Source organism: Panthera onca, chromosome Y (assembly GCF_046562875.1).
Source record: "Panthera onca isolate mPanOnc1 chromosome Y, mPanOnc1 haplotype 2, whole genome shotgun sequence".
NCBI lineage: Eukaryota > Metazoa > Chordata > Mammalia > Carnivora > Felidae > Panthera > Panthera onca.
The window spans coordinates 19218830-19234207 of NC_138358.1; the positions used below are offsets into that span (position 1 = coordinate 19218830).

At 57.9% G+C, this 15378-nt stretch overlaps 2 protein-coding genes across 2 annotated transcripts; one reads left to right on the forward strand and one right to left on the reverse strand.

The window, feature by feature from the left end:
• The first annotated feature begins 334 nt into the window (after window positions 1-334).
• LOC145715051 (uncharacterized) lies at window positions 335-3599 on the forward strand. The gene is made up of 7 exons (XM_081794633.1): window positions 335-625; window positions 722-1471; window positions 2165-2242; window positions 2387-2498; window positions 2591-2736; window positions 2830-2914; window positions 3442-3599. The coding sequence occupies exons 1-7, from the start codon at window positions 335-337 to the stop codon at window positions 3468-3470; spliced, it is 1491 nt and encodes a 496-aa protein (XP_081650759.1). The 3' UTR covers window positions 3471-3599.
• A 4261-nt stretch (window positions 3600-7860) lies between these two features.
• LOC145714885 (uncharacterized) lies at window positions 7861-11168 on the reverse strand. Its single transcript, XM_081794416.1, has 6 exons — window positions 10026-11168; window positions 9255-9332; window positions 8999-9110; window positions 8761-8906; window positions 8583-8667; window positions 7861-8043 (listed from the first exon to the last, which is right to left on the reverse strand). Exons 1-6 carry the CDS (start codon window positions 11154-11156, stop codon window positions 8015-8017), a joined length of 1581 nt encoding a protein of 526 aa, XP_081650542.1. The 5' UTR covers window positions 11157-11168; the 3' UTR covers window positions 7861-8014.
• Window positions 11169-15378: the final 4210 nt, after the last annotated feature.

Below are 15378 nucleotides of genomic sequence, written 5' to 3' on the forward strand. Positions count from 1 at the left end.
CCACCGTCCCTATGATTGGTCCTGAAGGCAGTGAAGCGGCCTGGGCGTGGCTTGGAGCTCCCTCAGCCTCAAAGCCGCAGGCGCACACCTCTCACCACAAAGGCCTCCGAGGCAGCATCGGCATAGCGACAGCCACCGCCGAGGCATCCTGGGTACAGCACCATGCGCATGCGCATGCGCCCCCTCGACCTTTGGGCTCTGGGAGGAAGGGGGAGCGAGTTGCCAGCCATTGCCCTCAGGGCTCCAGTCACTGGGTCTGGGGAGGGGGGCCGTGCTTTCACCTCCCGCTTCGTCGTCGGTAGGAGCCACAGTTGGTGTCTCGGGCCGGGGCGGCATGTTGCGTGACTCGTGTTTCCGAAACACTGGGGATGCCCGGAGGCCCCATGCCGCCTTCGACCGGGAACGGGGCGGTCGAGAGACGAGGGCCCGTGGGGACACTGGGTCTCCGGCAGGGCCGGAGGTGCCGCAGGCCGAAGGCTTGCAGGCCACAAGCGAACAGCCTGTGCAGGAAGGCCAGGCCCGACCCGAGAGGCAGGTGGGCGGCCCCAGCGAGATATCGGTGCCGCTGGTGCATGACATAGTGGCGGTGGAGGCGCTGTGGGGCCTGGCGGAGGAGGAGGTTGAGGTGGCGGCCGCGGAAGAGGACGCGCCTGGGGAAGAGGGGCATGAGCAGAGGAAGAAGGGGGAGGAGGACGAGGAGCAGGAGCCGGGGAAGGAGAAGGTCCAAGTTCACGAGGAGGAGGGCCTGAAGGGCGAGGGGGAGCAGCAGGACCAGAAGAGCAGAAGGAGGAGGAGGAGGAGGAAGAGGGGGAGAGGCAGCAGGAGTAAAAGATTAGAAGGAGGAGGAGCAGCAGAAGCCCAAGCAGAAGGAGGAAGAGCGGAAGGAGGAGGAGTTGGCGGAAATGAAAGGGGAGGAGCAGGAGCAGCAGGGTATACAAGCAGGCGCGGCGGCGGCCAAGGCGCCGGCCGCGGCGGTGGCGGTGGAGGCATTGGCGGCGGCAGTGGCAGGGGAAGGGGACCAGGAGGAGGAGCAGGAGGAGGAAGGGAAGGCGTGCGAGCCATTAAAGGGAGAGCAGAATTGCAAGCCGAGGAGGAAGAGGAGCAGGAGAAGGAAACGCTGGAGGAACAGCAGCAGGGCGAGGAGGAGGTGGAGGGCAAGAAGGACAAGGAGGAGCGGGAGGAGGAGGAACAGAAGCCGAGTGAGCAGGAAGGCCGATGGGTGGAAGAAGCCCAGGAGCTGCAGGTGAAGCAGGATAAGAAGGAGCAGGTAGAGTCAGGCCTCCGTCCTTGCCCTTCCCCACTGGAGGCTCTGGAGGCTCTGGAGGCCCTTCAGATAGAGCTACAGCCGGTGAATAAACAAGCCAGCCGGGAGCACGCTCGATTCAAACTCAGGATGTGGCAGAGGCGGCAGCGACATCTGCAGCAGAGAGGTGCCCTTATCCAGGGCATCCGTGGTTTCTGGGCCAAGGCTGTATCCTTCCTGCTGCTGGTGGAGGGTCCAGAGGGGGCTGGGCTTGCGCAAGAGGAAGGAAAGGGAGGTGACATTTAGAGGAACCCAGGACAGGGACTGGAGCTACGCCACGCTCCAGTGGCCGGGAACGTGCAAACGTGATCCCATCCGGTGGTCCTGGCTCTACAATGAGTGTGGGAGGAGGGCAGTGCCGGGGTGGGGGAGGCATGTGTGCTTTAAGTCGCACCTGGCACGGAAACAGCGCTGGGAGAGTGGGGAGTGGCGGTGGAGGTCCAGGCCAGGTCGGGGAAATGATCGAGGGCTTCTTCCCACACAAAGCCGCGTGGGGGCACGTTTCTGGGTCCCGCTAAGCATCTTGCTGCGGGGAAGGCGATGTGAATGCCCACTGGTCGGCGCGAGACCGGATGTGTGCTGTCTGGCTGTGTGGAAGTAAGCGTCCTCAGTGTCCTCACGAGCACACAAAGCTAGGCGTGGTTGCGGGCGTCTGGGCATGCACAGCCTCCTGTGCGTGTCTAGCAGAGCCCTGCGCGATCCTGAGACCCCGTGGGCCTGGACGCAGCCTGTGGGGAGGGCTTGAGACCCTGGGGGAGGACGCCAGTCCCGGGGGGGAGGACGCCTGGATGCTGTCCACACTGGTTCTCTGGTTCGAGCTCTCTCACGCCCAGCACCTGAAGGCTCTTTGACCTGCGGCAGTTTGTGAACCACCCTCAGATGTCAGCCCTGAGTAGTAAGCCCGATGAAAGCATGCTTCGCCACATGACCAATTTGAAGGTCGGCCTGGGAGTGGGAGGTGGTGTGGGTGGCTGGCTGTGTGGGGAGGGGAGGTGGTGGGGAGAAGTGATGTGTTCCTTCCTCAGGGGAGGGCGGGTCTCCTGGAACAAGATTTCACATTTCTGCCCCACTGTACCACGGCAGGTGGAGGAACACAAGTTTCCCAGGGAATGCCGGAAGATCCTGCTGTTTTTTGGCAAGAACTCCTACTTCCAGAATGAAGTCGTTACGAAGGAGTATGTCCTAGGCCTTGATGGTAAGTGTCCACTGACTGCATGGGCGGCCGTGGGTGGAGGGTTGAATGTGATAAGTTCTCTGGCGCCTTCTCACATACTCGTCTTCCTGCAGGGTATAGGGCGTCTCATTCCAGTCCCATCCAGTGGCACCCAAGGTACAGACAGGAGGCCTACAGACGCAGGCATGACAACAGCAGCCTCAACTTCTTCAACTGGTTCTCTGACCACAGCTTTGCCGGCTCTAGCAGGATTGCTGAGGTGGGGCCCTGTAACAAGGAAGGGAGGTGATTTTCATGGGTTCCCCCACTGCGTGGGATAGCTACCTGAGGCCTGGCCTGTCTCCCCTACCAGATAATCATAGAGGATCTTTGGCCCAACCCCCTGCCGTATTTCAAGATGAAGGAGGCCCCAGGAGAGAGAACTGAGAGGGAAAGAGGTGAGCAGCCAAGGGTGTGGGCACGGAAATGTGTGCCGTGGGGTCCAGGGCACAATTCTCTTCTGCATGGAGGCACCGAGAATCACAGCGGCACAGGAGGTGACCCCAGGTCAAAAGGGCATCAGCCTGAGACAGGGAGTCTTAAGAAGTAACGTGTCCCAGAGGCTTTGCCCCTTTGGGGAGCCTGAAGGTGGGAAGGGGGCTAGACAAAAAGAATGAGCAAAGCGGGACAACCAAAGCTGGCTCATCAGATAGCATGGTGACAACTGTCATTCCCGGACCTTGAACCCCACCCTCAGGCCTCCTACCACCATTCCACATGTTGTCTGGCTTCTGGATCCCCTTGTCAGCTTTGGCACAGCTTATCACACCTTCCCATCCTACTTTCCGTTTGGAAACTTTCAAGCAACCTTACTCAGGGCCAAGATAAGACTCTCACCTGTCCTGTGTGTGTGTGTGTGTGTGTGTGTGTGTGTGTGTGTTTCTGTCTGTCTGTCTGTCTGTCTGTGTGTACCCATATATCCCAGGGATATGCACGATCTTGAGAAGAGTATGAAGGAGCGTCGCACTTCATCGACCCCAGTGGAAACCCTTCCGATGCTCACCGATGGTCCACAAGATTCTCCTGGCCACGAAATAAGGACAAGGGTGGTGGTGACACGTGGCACAGGGCGGGGGTCCAATACATTTGAAGAAATATAGAATGGGAGATAAACAGCATGAAGTGTTTGTGTGTGTCTTCCTCTCAGGTACGCTCTGGGGCGTGTCCATGTACACATGCTGAAGACGCTCCAGCGCTGCCAGCGGGTCCTGGGCTGAGGCAGGACGCAGCGCTGGCTCTTGCTGCTGCAGCGGCTGGGAGAGCTGGGGCCCCTCCTCCGCCTCTGCATCTGCCTGGCGCTTCTCCTCTTGCTCCTGAATCTCCTCCTGCTGCTGTCTCTCAACTTCCACCTCCTCCTCCTCGTGCATGTCCTCTGCTTCTGGCTTGGCTTCCTCAGAATTCATCTCTCCAGCCACCTCATCCTTGGTCGCCTCGCCGTCCTCTTCCTCCTCCCCGATCACCACCTCAGCCGCCACCATTCCGTCATCCAATATCAGCACCAATTCCTCCGCTGGGCTTGCCACCTGTATCTCACACCCGGCCTGGGCTTCCTGCACAGGATGGGTGCTTGCCGCCCCTGAACCTGGGGACTGAGGCCAGCCCACGCCCCCCAGCGCCCCTGCATTCCCGCGGGGCCGGGACTCTCCACCTTTCGCATCCGGGACGATAAGGGCCCAGGGTCGGCGGGAATCTCCGCTTTGTCCGGACCGCGACACGCTGGCCATGACGCTCGGCCCCGGCCCCAGTGTAGCTAGGGCAGCCTCAGGACAAGGACAGGAAACGGCAGCAGGTGGGGGGAGCCTTGGCCGCAAGACCATGAGCTCCCTGAAGCCTCCCGCCGCAGCCCGCCAAAGTTGAGCGCAGGCGCACAGGCTCTGGGATTTGAGGACTCCGCATTGGCTGTGGCTGCTGTGGAGGAGGGGCCGAGACAGAGGCAGTGAAGAGTGTGCGCATGCGGCCTGGGGGCGAAGTGGTTCCAGGGCAAGTCAGGCCAGCTGGCCAGGTTCGGGGAGCAGTCAGTTGCAAGACAGCAAGACAGGGTGCTGGCCGCCAGCAAGCGCGCGCCAATGGCCGGTCCAGGCTCTGGAGCGAGTGCCAAGGTGCCAGCGTGGCCCCCGTTTGCCGCATGTCCTCTTCAGCGCTGTCACCTTCCAGGCCTCACTTGCGAGGTCCCCGGTATCGCGCAGTCTGTGGTCGCTTGTACACCCTTTCCCCAGAGGCCTCACTACGGGCACCAGAGCATTCAGCACAGGATCGTCCACGCCGTGAGCCACTCCCTGCTCCGTCCCTTGCCCCTTCTTCATGAAGCTGGGGCAAGGCCTGGAGAAGTCCTTAGTGTCACGCCTACCGGGGCCACATGGCCGTCCGCACGGTATCTCCTCCTTGGCCGTCAGGCTGAGGGCGGCGGTAAGGTGGGTGCCCACCCAGAACCAGTGACACCCACCCTAGACCCACCCCACCGCCATGTCCTTGCAAGAAAACAGCTCAGTAGACCTCACTGCACTGCAATTCAGAGCAAAGAACAACCCCAGAGCACCATCTGCCACTGGTGCCCTACTGATCTCCGTACAGAGCGCCAGGGAGATGGGGTAGTAGGATTTAGCAGCTTGCTCCGGTCCTGAAATCTAACCTTCCACTAAAAGGAGGACGACTCCAACCACGCAGGGCACGTAGGGGCCCTTCAACGAGAATTGCAGACTTGTCTGTGTCTGTCTCTGAGAAAGACGAAGGCGGTTACACGGGTACAGCTGTGCCCACTTAGGCCAGGCAAGGAGGCATCACCAGAGAGGTGTCGGCACAGGCAAAGCCAGGAAAAGACACAAACACGCCAGGGCTCACTCAGGGAGACAGAGGAGCACAGGCAATGCGAGACATTTCCTGTGAACAGAGAACAACGTGACGATCCCGACAGGCCAATGAGACACGTGTGGTTCAGAGACATGGAAGTCAGAAGGCTCCTGAATTGCTGAGGGTGTCCTCTCTCGAGGGACAGCACTCTGGAGCCCACACACGCTGATGTTGGGGTGGAAGAGGCCGCTGGGCAGCAGATACAGTTGTGCAGGCGGTTTAGCAGCTCCTGGACCCTAGGGCTCCCCGGGGAGAGCTGCGGATACGGGAGGACACCCGGGGATGCCGGGTGTGCAGCATGAGGGCTGTAATCCCTCGGACACAGAGCACCGAGGCCTCTGCCCACGGACCTCAAGTGTCCACACTCGAGGGTTTGGCTCTGGGTGCCGTGAGTGTATTCCACACCCACACCTTGTCCGTACCTTGTCTTTGGGACAGGCCGGGCGGAAACGTCACCCTGGCCCCTAAGGAGGTATTGGCTGGAGATATTAACATGTGGGGGACCCTGTGTTCACCTGTCCCGTAAAGTGTTCCTGCTCGGCAAGACCTATCAAGTAACGGCCTGCTTGTGCAGGAAGATGCCCCAAAGGGCCCAGCCTCATGACCACTGAGGCCGTATTCCCACTGCACAATCACTGGCCATACTTTCTTTGGATGTTCACACCCAAAGACTCGGGTCAGCACTGGGAGCTTTTCCAGGGTACCCTGACATTTACCCATCAAGCAGCTGAGAAGACGTGCCTCTCCAGCCAGTGTGCAGACAGCAGCGAGAGAAAGGCCTGCCTTCCCTTCTAGAGAGTGCGACAGCCTCTGCCCTGGAAGAGGTAAGGCTTGGTCGCACAGATCCTCAACTCCACAGCGTGCTGACACCCCGCTGACCATGTTGTCTGCATATGATAGGGGCAAGAGGCCTCCATGCATTGGGACTGCCCACGCCTTCTCTGGAATAGACCCACTGCAGAGAAGGCTCTTGTACTGCAGAGCTGTGCAGTGGGGATCCTGGGGAGCTTGGGCAGCTTGGGAGACAGGAATATTAGTGTCGGGAGGTCAGTGTCAGGCACGCTGTGCTGGGGGCCGTGTTACATGGGGATACAGAAGAGCCTGCGATGGACAAGGCTGAACTCTGTCTACTGCACTGCTCGCACGGTGGAGCTTTTGCCCCATCCCTAGCACAGACATCTCTGGCAAGCAGCCATCTGCTGTGTAAGGAGTATCCCAGCACTCACGTCTTCGCAGGTGAGGCTCGTCCCAGTCCTTTCTAAGCCCCAGGCCTGCCGGGGACCTCTGCACAGAATGCTAAGGCCTCACAAGTCCATCGTTCCCTATGTGGCTGAGGCAGCCTTTGTCCTGGCACTCAGGCAAAGGAACACAGGCTGCCTGGGACGAGGCGACCTCCCTGAGCGCCTGCTGGTGTTTGCACTTGGGAGTCTTCTCACAAGTCTCACATGGCGTGTTGGACACACGGCTTAAGCCTGTGGACACAGAGGAAGAGCATCACCCGACTCATCACGGCTGATGATGAGAGGGCAGAGGGCACACGGGAGAGGTTGGCGTGTTCGTGCCCTTGAAGAGCCCCACCTCCCCGCGACCCTCCCCTCTGTTGGCTTGCAATCTGGACCACCCATTCGTAACCAGAGGTCTTTTCAGAAACAGCAAAGTTCACACAAGGGCATCAGCACTAGGACTCCTTCAGGAGTCTTGTGTGTGTGTGTGTGTGTGTGTGTGTGTGTGTGTGTGTGTGTGTGAGAATAAGTGAAGCGGTGTTTGGGAGGCTCAGCTTCAGGAAGTGGAACCAGAAAAGTTGGCTGTGATTTTGGAGTTGCGTGAGACTGTAGTGGGCTGTTTTCTCTGCAGTGTGTATGTTGTCCCTGTCAACTCTGCCTGAAGCAGAACTTCATCGGTCTTACCCACCCACTCTGCCTCTGGTCCCTCGGTTCCTTCCCCTGGACACCAATCTTACAACCTGCTCACAATCCCTCAAATATGTGTGGCTGGTCCTGAGATCCTGACCTTGTCCACAAGACAGTCTGCATTGGTAGACGTCTGAAAACCAGAGGGTAATCAACCCTGGGAATTCCTCCCTGTGTGGCGGTTCAGTCAACATGACTGAGGGTGTCCCCATGTGGGATTCTGGGGGCACCATCATGGACATGCCCAAACCCTGAATATTGGACATCCCTGGCCTGTGCTGGCCTCTCCGTTTCCTTGAATTTCCTCATTTTCACAGGAAAGCTATGAACCTGGGCACTGGCCTTTCTCTCAGGTTTGTGCCCTGGCCTCCCTCACCCAAGTCCCCATTGCTTCAATCTTACTGACCTCACATGCAATCCCAATGTGTGACCCATCCCTACGGACAATGTCCTACGTCCCGCCCTTCCTTGGAACTCCAGTGTGCAGGCACAGAACACTTACACCTCTGGACAGCCGCATGTATACATGGACACGCCCCAGAGCGAACCTGAGAGGAAGACACACACAAACACTTCATGCTGTTTATCTCCCATTCTATATTTCTTCAAATGTATTGGACCCCCGCCCTGCGCCACGTGTCACCACCACCCTTGTCCTTATTTCATGGCCAGGAGAATCTTGTGGACCATCGGTGAGCATCGGAAGGGTTTCCACTGGGGTCGATGAAGTGCGACGCTCCTTCATACTCTTCTCAAGATCGTGCATATCCCTGGGATATATGGGTACACACAGACAGACAGACAGACAGAAACACACACACACACACACACACACACACACACACACACACACACACACACACAGGACAGGTGAGAGTCTTATCTTGGCCCTGAGTAAGGTTGCTTGAATGTTTCCAAACGGAAAGTAGGATGGGAGGGTGTGATAAGCTGTGCCAAAGCTGACAAGGGGATCCAGAAGCCAGACAACATGTGGGATGGTGGTAGGAGGCCTGAGGGTGGGGTTCAAGGTCCGGGAATGACAGTTGTCACCGTGCTATCTGATGAGCCAGCTTTGGTTGTCCCGCTTTGCTCATTCTTTTTGTCTAGCCCCCTTCCTACCTTCAGGCTCCCCAAAGGGGCAAAGCCTCTTTGACATGTTACTTCTTAAGACTCCCTGTCTCAGGGTGATGCCCTTTTGACCTGGGGTCACCTCCTGGGCCGCTGTGATTCTCGGTGCCTCCATGCAGAAGAGAATTGTGCCCTGGACCCCACGGCACACATTTCCGTGCCCACACCCTTGGCTGCTCACCTCTTTCCCTCTCAGTTCTCTCTCCTGGGGCCTCCTTCATCTTGAAATACGGCAGGGGGTTGGGCCAAAGATCCTCTATGATTATCTGGTAGGGGAGACAGGCCAGGCCTCAGGTAGCTATCCCACGCAGTGGGGGAACCCATGAAAATCACCTCCCTTCCTTGTTACAGGGCCCCACCTCAGCAATCCTGCTAGAGCCGGCAAAGCTGTGGTCAGAGAACCAGTTGAAGAAGTTGAGGCTGCTGTTGTCATGCCTGCGTCTGTAGGCCTCCTGTCTGTACCTTGGGTACCACTGGATGGGACTGGAATGAGACGCCCTATACCCTGCAGGAAGACGCGTATGTGAGAAGGCGCCAGAGAACTTATCACATTCAACCCTCCACCCACTGCCGCCCATGCAGTCAGTGGACACTTACCATCAAGGCCTAGGACATACTCCTTCGTAACGACTTCATTCTGGAAGTAGGAGTTCTTGCCAAAAAACAGCAGGATCTTCCGGCATTCCCTGGGAAACTTGTGTTCCTCCACCTGCCGTGGTACAGTGGGGCAGAAATGTGAAATCTTGTTCCAGGAGACCCGCCCTCCCCTGAGGAAGGAACACATCACTTCTCCCCACCACCTCCCCTCCCCACACAGCCAGCCACCCACACCACCTCCCACTCCCAGGCCGACCTTCAAATTGGTCATGTGGCGAAGCATGCTTTCATCGGGCTTACTACTCAGGGCTGACATCTGAGGGTGGTTCACAAACTGCCGCAGGTCAAAGAGCCTTCAGGTGCTGGGCGTGAGAGAGCTCGAACCAGAGAACCAGTGTGGACAGCATCCAGGCGTCCTCCCCCCCGGGACTGGCGTCCTCCCCCAGGGTCTCAAGCCCTCCCCACAGGCTGCGTCCAGGCCCACGGGGTCTCAGGATCGCGCAGGGCTCTGCTAGACACGCACAGGAGGCTGTGCATGCCCAGACGCCCGCAACCACGCCTAGCCTTGTGTGCTCGTGAGGACACTGAGGACGCTTACTTCCACACAGCCAGACAGCACACATCCGGTCTCGCGCCGACCAGTGGGCATTCACATCGCCTTCCCCGCAGCAAGATGCCTAGCGGGACCCAGAAACGTGCCCCCACGCGGCTTTGTGTGGGAGGAAGCCCTCGGTCATTTCCCCGACCTGGCCTGGACCTCCACCGCCACGCCCCACTCTCCCAGCGCTGTTTCCGTGCCAGGTGCGACGTAAAGCACACATGCCTCCCCCACCCCGGCACTGCCCTCCTCCCACACTCATTGCAGAGCCAGGACCACCGGATGGGATCACGTTTGCACGTTCCCGGCCACTGGAGCGCGGCTTAGCTCCAGTCCCTGTCCTGGGTTCCTCTAAATGTCACCGCCCTTTCCTTCCTCTTGCGCAAGCCCAGCCCCCTCTGGACCCTCCACCAGCAGCAGGAAGGATACAGCCTTGGCCCAGAAACCACGGATGCCCTGGATAAGGGCACCTCTCTGCTGCAGATGACGCTGCCGCCTCTGCCATATGCTGGGTTTGAGTTGAGAGTCCTCCCGGCTGGCATGTGTATTCAAGGGCTGCACCTCCGTCTGAAGAGCCTCGAGCAAGGACAGGAAAGGATGTAGGCTTGCACTCATCTGCGTCTCTTCCTCCTGCTTCACGTGCAGCTCCTGTGCGTTCCCCAGGCACCAGCCACCTTGCTCCTTCCACTTTGGTTCCTCCTTCTCCTGCTCCTCAGCTCCTGCTCTTCGTGCCCCAGCTCCATCTCTTCCTTCTCCTCCTTTCCCAGCTTTGCCTCTTCCTCCTGCAGCTCTTCTTGTAAATCCTGTTGCCCCTGCTCCCCCGCTTCCTGCTCCGCAACTTCCCTTAACTCTTCCCCATCCTCCTCCTAATCTCTCTGCTCCTGATCCTCCCCCTTCTCTTTCTGCTCCTTTTGTAAGGCCTCCTGCTCCTCCTGCTGCTGCTCCTGCCCCTGCTCCTCCTCCCCCTGATCGTCGGCTTTTGACCTTCTTCCCCCTCCTTCTCCTCTTACTCCTAATCCTTCTGTTCCTGTTCCTCCTCCTACTTCTCCTCCTCCTACTTCTCTTATGATCCTGCTCCTCCTCGTCCTCCTCCTCCTCATGAAAATCATCTTCCACATCCTCATCCTCATCCTCATCGTCATCCTCCTCCCACTCCTCCTCCTCTTGAAAATCATCTTCCTCATCCTCATCCTCATCCTCGTCGTCGTCCTCCTCCCATTCCTCCTCCTCCTCCTCCCATTCCTCCTCGTCCTCCTCCCGCTCCTCCTCCTCCCCCTCTTCTTGGTCCTTATCCTCCACCTCCTCTTCCTCCTCCTGTCCCTCCTCTACATAATTATCCTGCTCCCCCACCTGTCCCTCGTCTTCCTCATGCTTCCTCTGGTCATCCTTCTCATCTGCAAGAACGTGTATTTCTGTGGCCGCCGCCTCAACTCCCTCCTCCACCAGGCCCAACAGCTCCGCCACCGATATTATGTTGTCCACCAGCAGCTTCAAATCCTCCCTTCGGCCGGACACCTCTGTCTCACGTCGGACCGGATATTCTTGTGCACTTCGGGGCATTCTGGCCCCGACACCATCGTCATGTGGCGCCTCAGTCGCGTCCAGGAATACTGTATGCCCTCGAGCCCGGGTCTCTTGACTACCGCCTTCCATGACGAACGCGACCGCAGTTTACGGGGCACTGCCACATTTTCCAGACACTACATCCTTCGCCATGTGGAGCTGGCCCAGGACCGCAGGTGGGGCAGATTCAAACGAAGCGGCAGGAGGTGAAAGCACGGGCCTCCCTCACCAGACCCAGTCAGTGGAGCCCTGACGACAATGGCTGACAACGCCCTCCCGCCTTCTGCCGTGGACCAAGGGCCCAGGGGGCGCATGCGCACAGGCGCTGTACCCAGGAAGCCACGGCGGTGGCTGTCGCTGTGGTGATGCTGCCGCAGAGGCCTTTGTGGTGAGAGAAGTGCGCATGCGGCTCTGAAGCTGAGGGCGTTGCAAACCACGCCCAGACTCCCAGCCTGGCTCCAGGACCAATCATGAGGACGGCAGTGGGCGTGGCGTCGGCGGCCCCACCTTTCAGGGCGGTGGGAATCTGCTGCGAGCGTGTAACGGCACACAGTGAGCCCCGGGCTTCGGTAGTGCGGCGCCTCCAGGGGCCTCCAACTTAGCCCTCTGCGTGCCCTGTTTGGCCTCTGTCAATGAAAAGGGGACTTTCACATTCCCCCCCCCCCCCTCGGCGTCCCGTACGGCCTGGGCAAGAGGCTATCTACACACACGGGAAAAGGGGGACCTCCACGCTTTTCACGTTTACACCCCCACCTTTGGTCATCGTGCCCATAGTCTGGCAAATCCACTGAGCGGGTCAGCGTAGCTGTCCGTGAAACGCATTTCAGCTGTGCGCCCGCTGTCTGCACCCTGGTTTGCATCTGGTCTGCCTCCTTTGCATACGCCCTACGTCCATCCCTACTCCAAGAAGACATGTATGTCATGACAGCAGGCTAGCAGTGCACCCGCTAGGGCACACTGTTCCCGCTAGGGAAAACTCTTGTCACTCGGTGACAAGAGGTGTGTGACATGGAGAGGACACCACCCTAGGGGAGGCTGCCTATCATGCGCGATCCCAGGAGCAAAGGGATGGCACTCTCTGAACTTTGGCACTTGAACCACCCCGGTACGCACCAAATCAGGAAAGCCCCCAGTCTCTTTCCTTTGCTCCCCAACGGCCTACGCACACTCACTCAGGCACAAAGATGCACGGCCACGCGGCACGTGGACACAGACACGCACACGCTGCCAGCGCAAACGCCGGGTCTCACGCAAAAGTACTCAAAGGCGCCAGCCACGATACACTCACAGACACTCTAGTGGACCTCTGCACTCACACGTGCCCTCTGTCACATCCCGCTCGCGAGGCTAGCTCCTTCCCACGACTCACACTTGCTTTCCCCCCTCACACAACACATGCATTTGTGCTGGCGGCCAAAGCTGGCTGAAAACTAGGGCAGATTCAGTATCTCCATTGGGTCAAGGAAGCTTGCACTGAGACGCCAAGGAAAGACAGCCACAACTGATACCAACCTTCCAGTACCGACAAAACTGGAATGTGGCAGGTGGAGAAACACCAGCCACGACTAGGTTCCCAGCCTATCGACCCCTGCGCTCACCTCAGCCCCTCTCAACCCTGGGGAGTGTCTTGGGTTTCAGTACCTCCCAGCTGGCTGCAACCTACAGGGCAAGGGCCAAGGGACTGACCTTTCACGGTTCACATGTATACCCAGCTTGTGTGGGCTGCCTGGAGGCAGTCACGGCTTGGGAGGTCTGGATGTGCTCTCACCCCTGTTACTTGTGTGTTTCTTTGCGTGTTCCCCCGAAGCCCTGTGCCGTCAGCAGCCTACTATGTCCATATGGACATGCACGGCACACGGGAGCCCAGATGAACTCATACGGTACAAGGACTGGACAGAGAAAGAGAAAGAGAGACGGAGGTGGGGTGGGAGGAAGCGTTCTGAAAAGAAAACTATCACAGAGACAAAGAGACAGACAGAGACCAGAGGGATACCGAAGGAGGCAGAGGAAGGAGAGTAAGTCACAACTGGAGATAGCCACAGGGAGGAAGTGTGTTTGTACGTGTTTGTACGTGTGTGTGTGTGTGTGTGTGTGTGTGTGTGTGTGTGTTCATTTATGAATGAGCGTCAGTATCTGGGACTGAGAGAAGGGGTGTTGCTGTGATTCCTGGACCCTTGAACGCCCTCTTCCAGCAGAATGGAGGCCTGGTATTGTCAGGAATGTCAGTGTTTTGCGGACCATGACTCATGCGGTTTGGGGCCCTAGCCCAATCTCAGGCTAGGGACACAGAGCACAAGGAAAGGGAACTTGAGGCATGAGGCTCTAGACTAGGCCCTCAGGTGGAGTGTCCAGGCCCAAGGCTTTTACATGCCTGCTGCCTCCTTCCGGAGCCCACTAGCATTTGGGAAGCATGCCCACGGCCCTGTGGCCCTTCGGACACTGCAGTGGCCCTGGCTGATGTGCAGGTGGGGCAGAGGCAGAGGCAGAGGCAGTGAACTTTGTGACCATGTGTCCTTGGGGTGAAGGAGCTCTGCCTAGGTGAGCAGTGGGCTGCTGTTCAGGAGCAATCAGCAGGAGGGCAGTGGGCGTGGCTCCGGCAATTGAGCCCCTGCCTCCCCTCCCAGGTCCGGAGCCACTTCTCTGCCTCCCCCTCCAGGGTGGCCTCCCTTTTTGCTACATGTCCTTTTCAGGTTTGTCACCGACCAGGTCTGTCCTGTGGGATAGCTGATGTTGGAGAACGGGTACTACAGATCTCACCCCTTTGGGGAGGAGCCAAGATGATGGCAGACAGCATGGAAGCTTCTTAAGTGTCTCGCGTGCATGAAATACAGCCAGACCAACACTAAACCATCCTACCCACCCAGGAAACTGACTGGAGGATTAGCACAGCAATCTGCATATCCTGAACCACCGAATTCAGCAGGTACGTGGCATGCAGAAGTGAACTTGGAGAGCGAGGAGGCATGGGAAGGGAGGTGCTTTTGTGCGCGGAGAGGCGAAGGAGACTGGGCAGGTGGAAGCGGGGGCAGAGCATACAGGGAACCCACCCATCCCCAAAGCAGGTGGAGAGAATGTGGAAAATTGGACGTGGCCGCACGGACTAAACTGAAATGGGAGAAAGGAGAAATAGGAGGGTTTAAATTCCATTCAGACTGTAAACGGGGTGCGCAAAGTCTGCAAATCCGCAGTTCTATGCCTGGCAGTGCTGTGGTGGGAAGGGCTAATTCTCAGGAACAGGGTCGTGTAGGAGGTTCTCAGGCCACTCAGAAAAAGGTGGTTCCACTGCTGGAAAGACATTTGGTAGGGACTGTTGAAGCCACCTGGTCCATGCACACCCCATTTGCTGGTGCTGGAACAAGGTCGTTAAGTGTCGTGAAGTCTGGTGCCAGATGTGTGTTGTGGTTTTCCATAATCCCTGAAATGCTGCGGTTACACTGACTTGCAAACTTTTTGTGGGGCGGGCTGGCATTGGTCCATAGTGTCGGAGCACTGGCAGCAGCAGGGCCCAGCAAGCGTTCCTAGGTGCAGCCTACGTTCAGCCATTGCTCATTCGGCCATTGCTCGGTGAGACCCTTCTGCAGAGGGCGGGACGGGTCAAAGCCGCAGTCCTTCAGAAGTAAGGGGCCCGGAAAACCAGCGCATCTGAGACGCAACTCAGGAGAGAGGTACTCCCTGGGGCCTGGTCACGGAGAATGCAAAAGCGCGCAGTGGACAGAAGCTGAAGACAGAGGACGGGTGTGTGATTGCTGATCCAGGAGAACAGACTGGGTAGCTGGACGGCGCCATTTTCACCGCTCTTGGGCATGTGCATATGCACCAAGGAGAGTGGCAACAATCCACCCCAGTGGGCTGGCAGCGCCATCTAGTGGACAACAGAGCGGTTACACGGAGCCCCGCCTAGCTGGGCCACCTTCGCTCTCAGCAGCACAAGTCTCACACCCGGCTTAGTTTATGGACTATAAAGCGGTACATAGACTGACTTCTAGGAGAAAGAGAAATAATTTCAGTCCTACTTCAATCTGTTAGCAGGTCCATCGATTCAATTTCCTCTCTTTCTTTCATTCCTTTTTTCCTTTTCTCTTTTACGCTGTTTTTTGAATACAGCAAGAGAGAAAACTCATTTTTATTTTCAATTCTCATTAAATATGTTTTCTTTAATTTATATTACTGTTTTGTACTTTTGCGTACTTTTTTTCAAATTCTATTTTACTCCCAATAT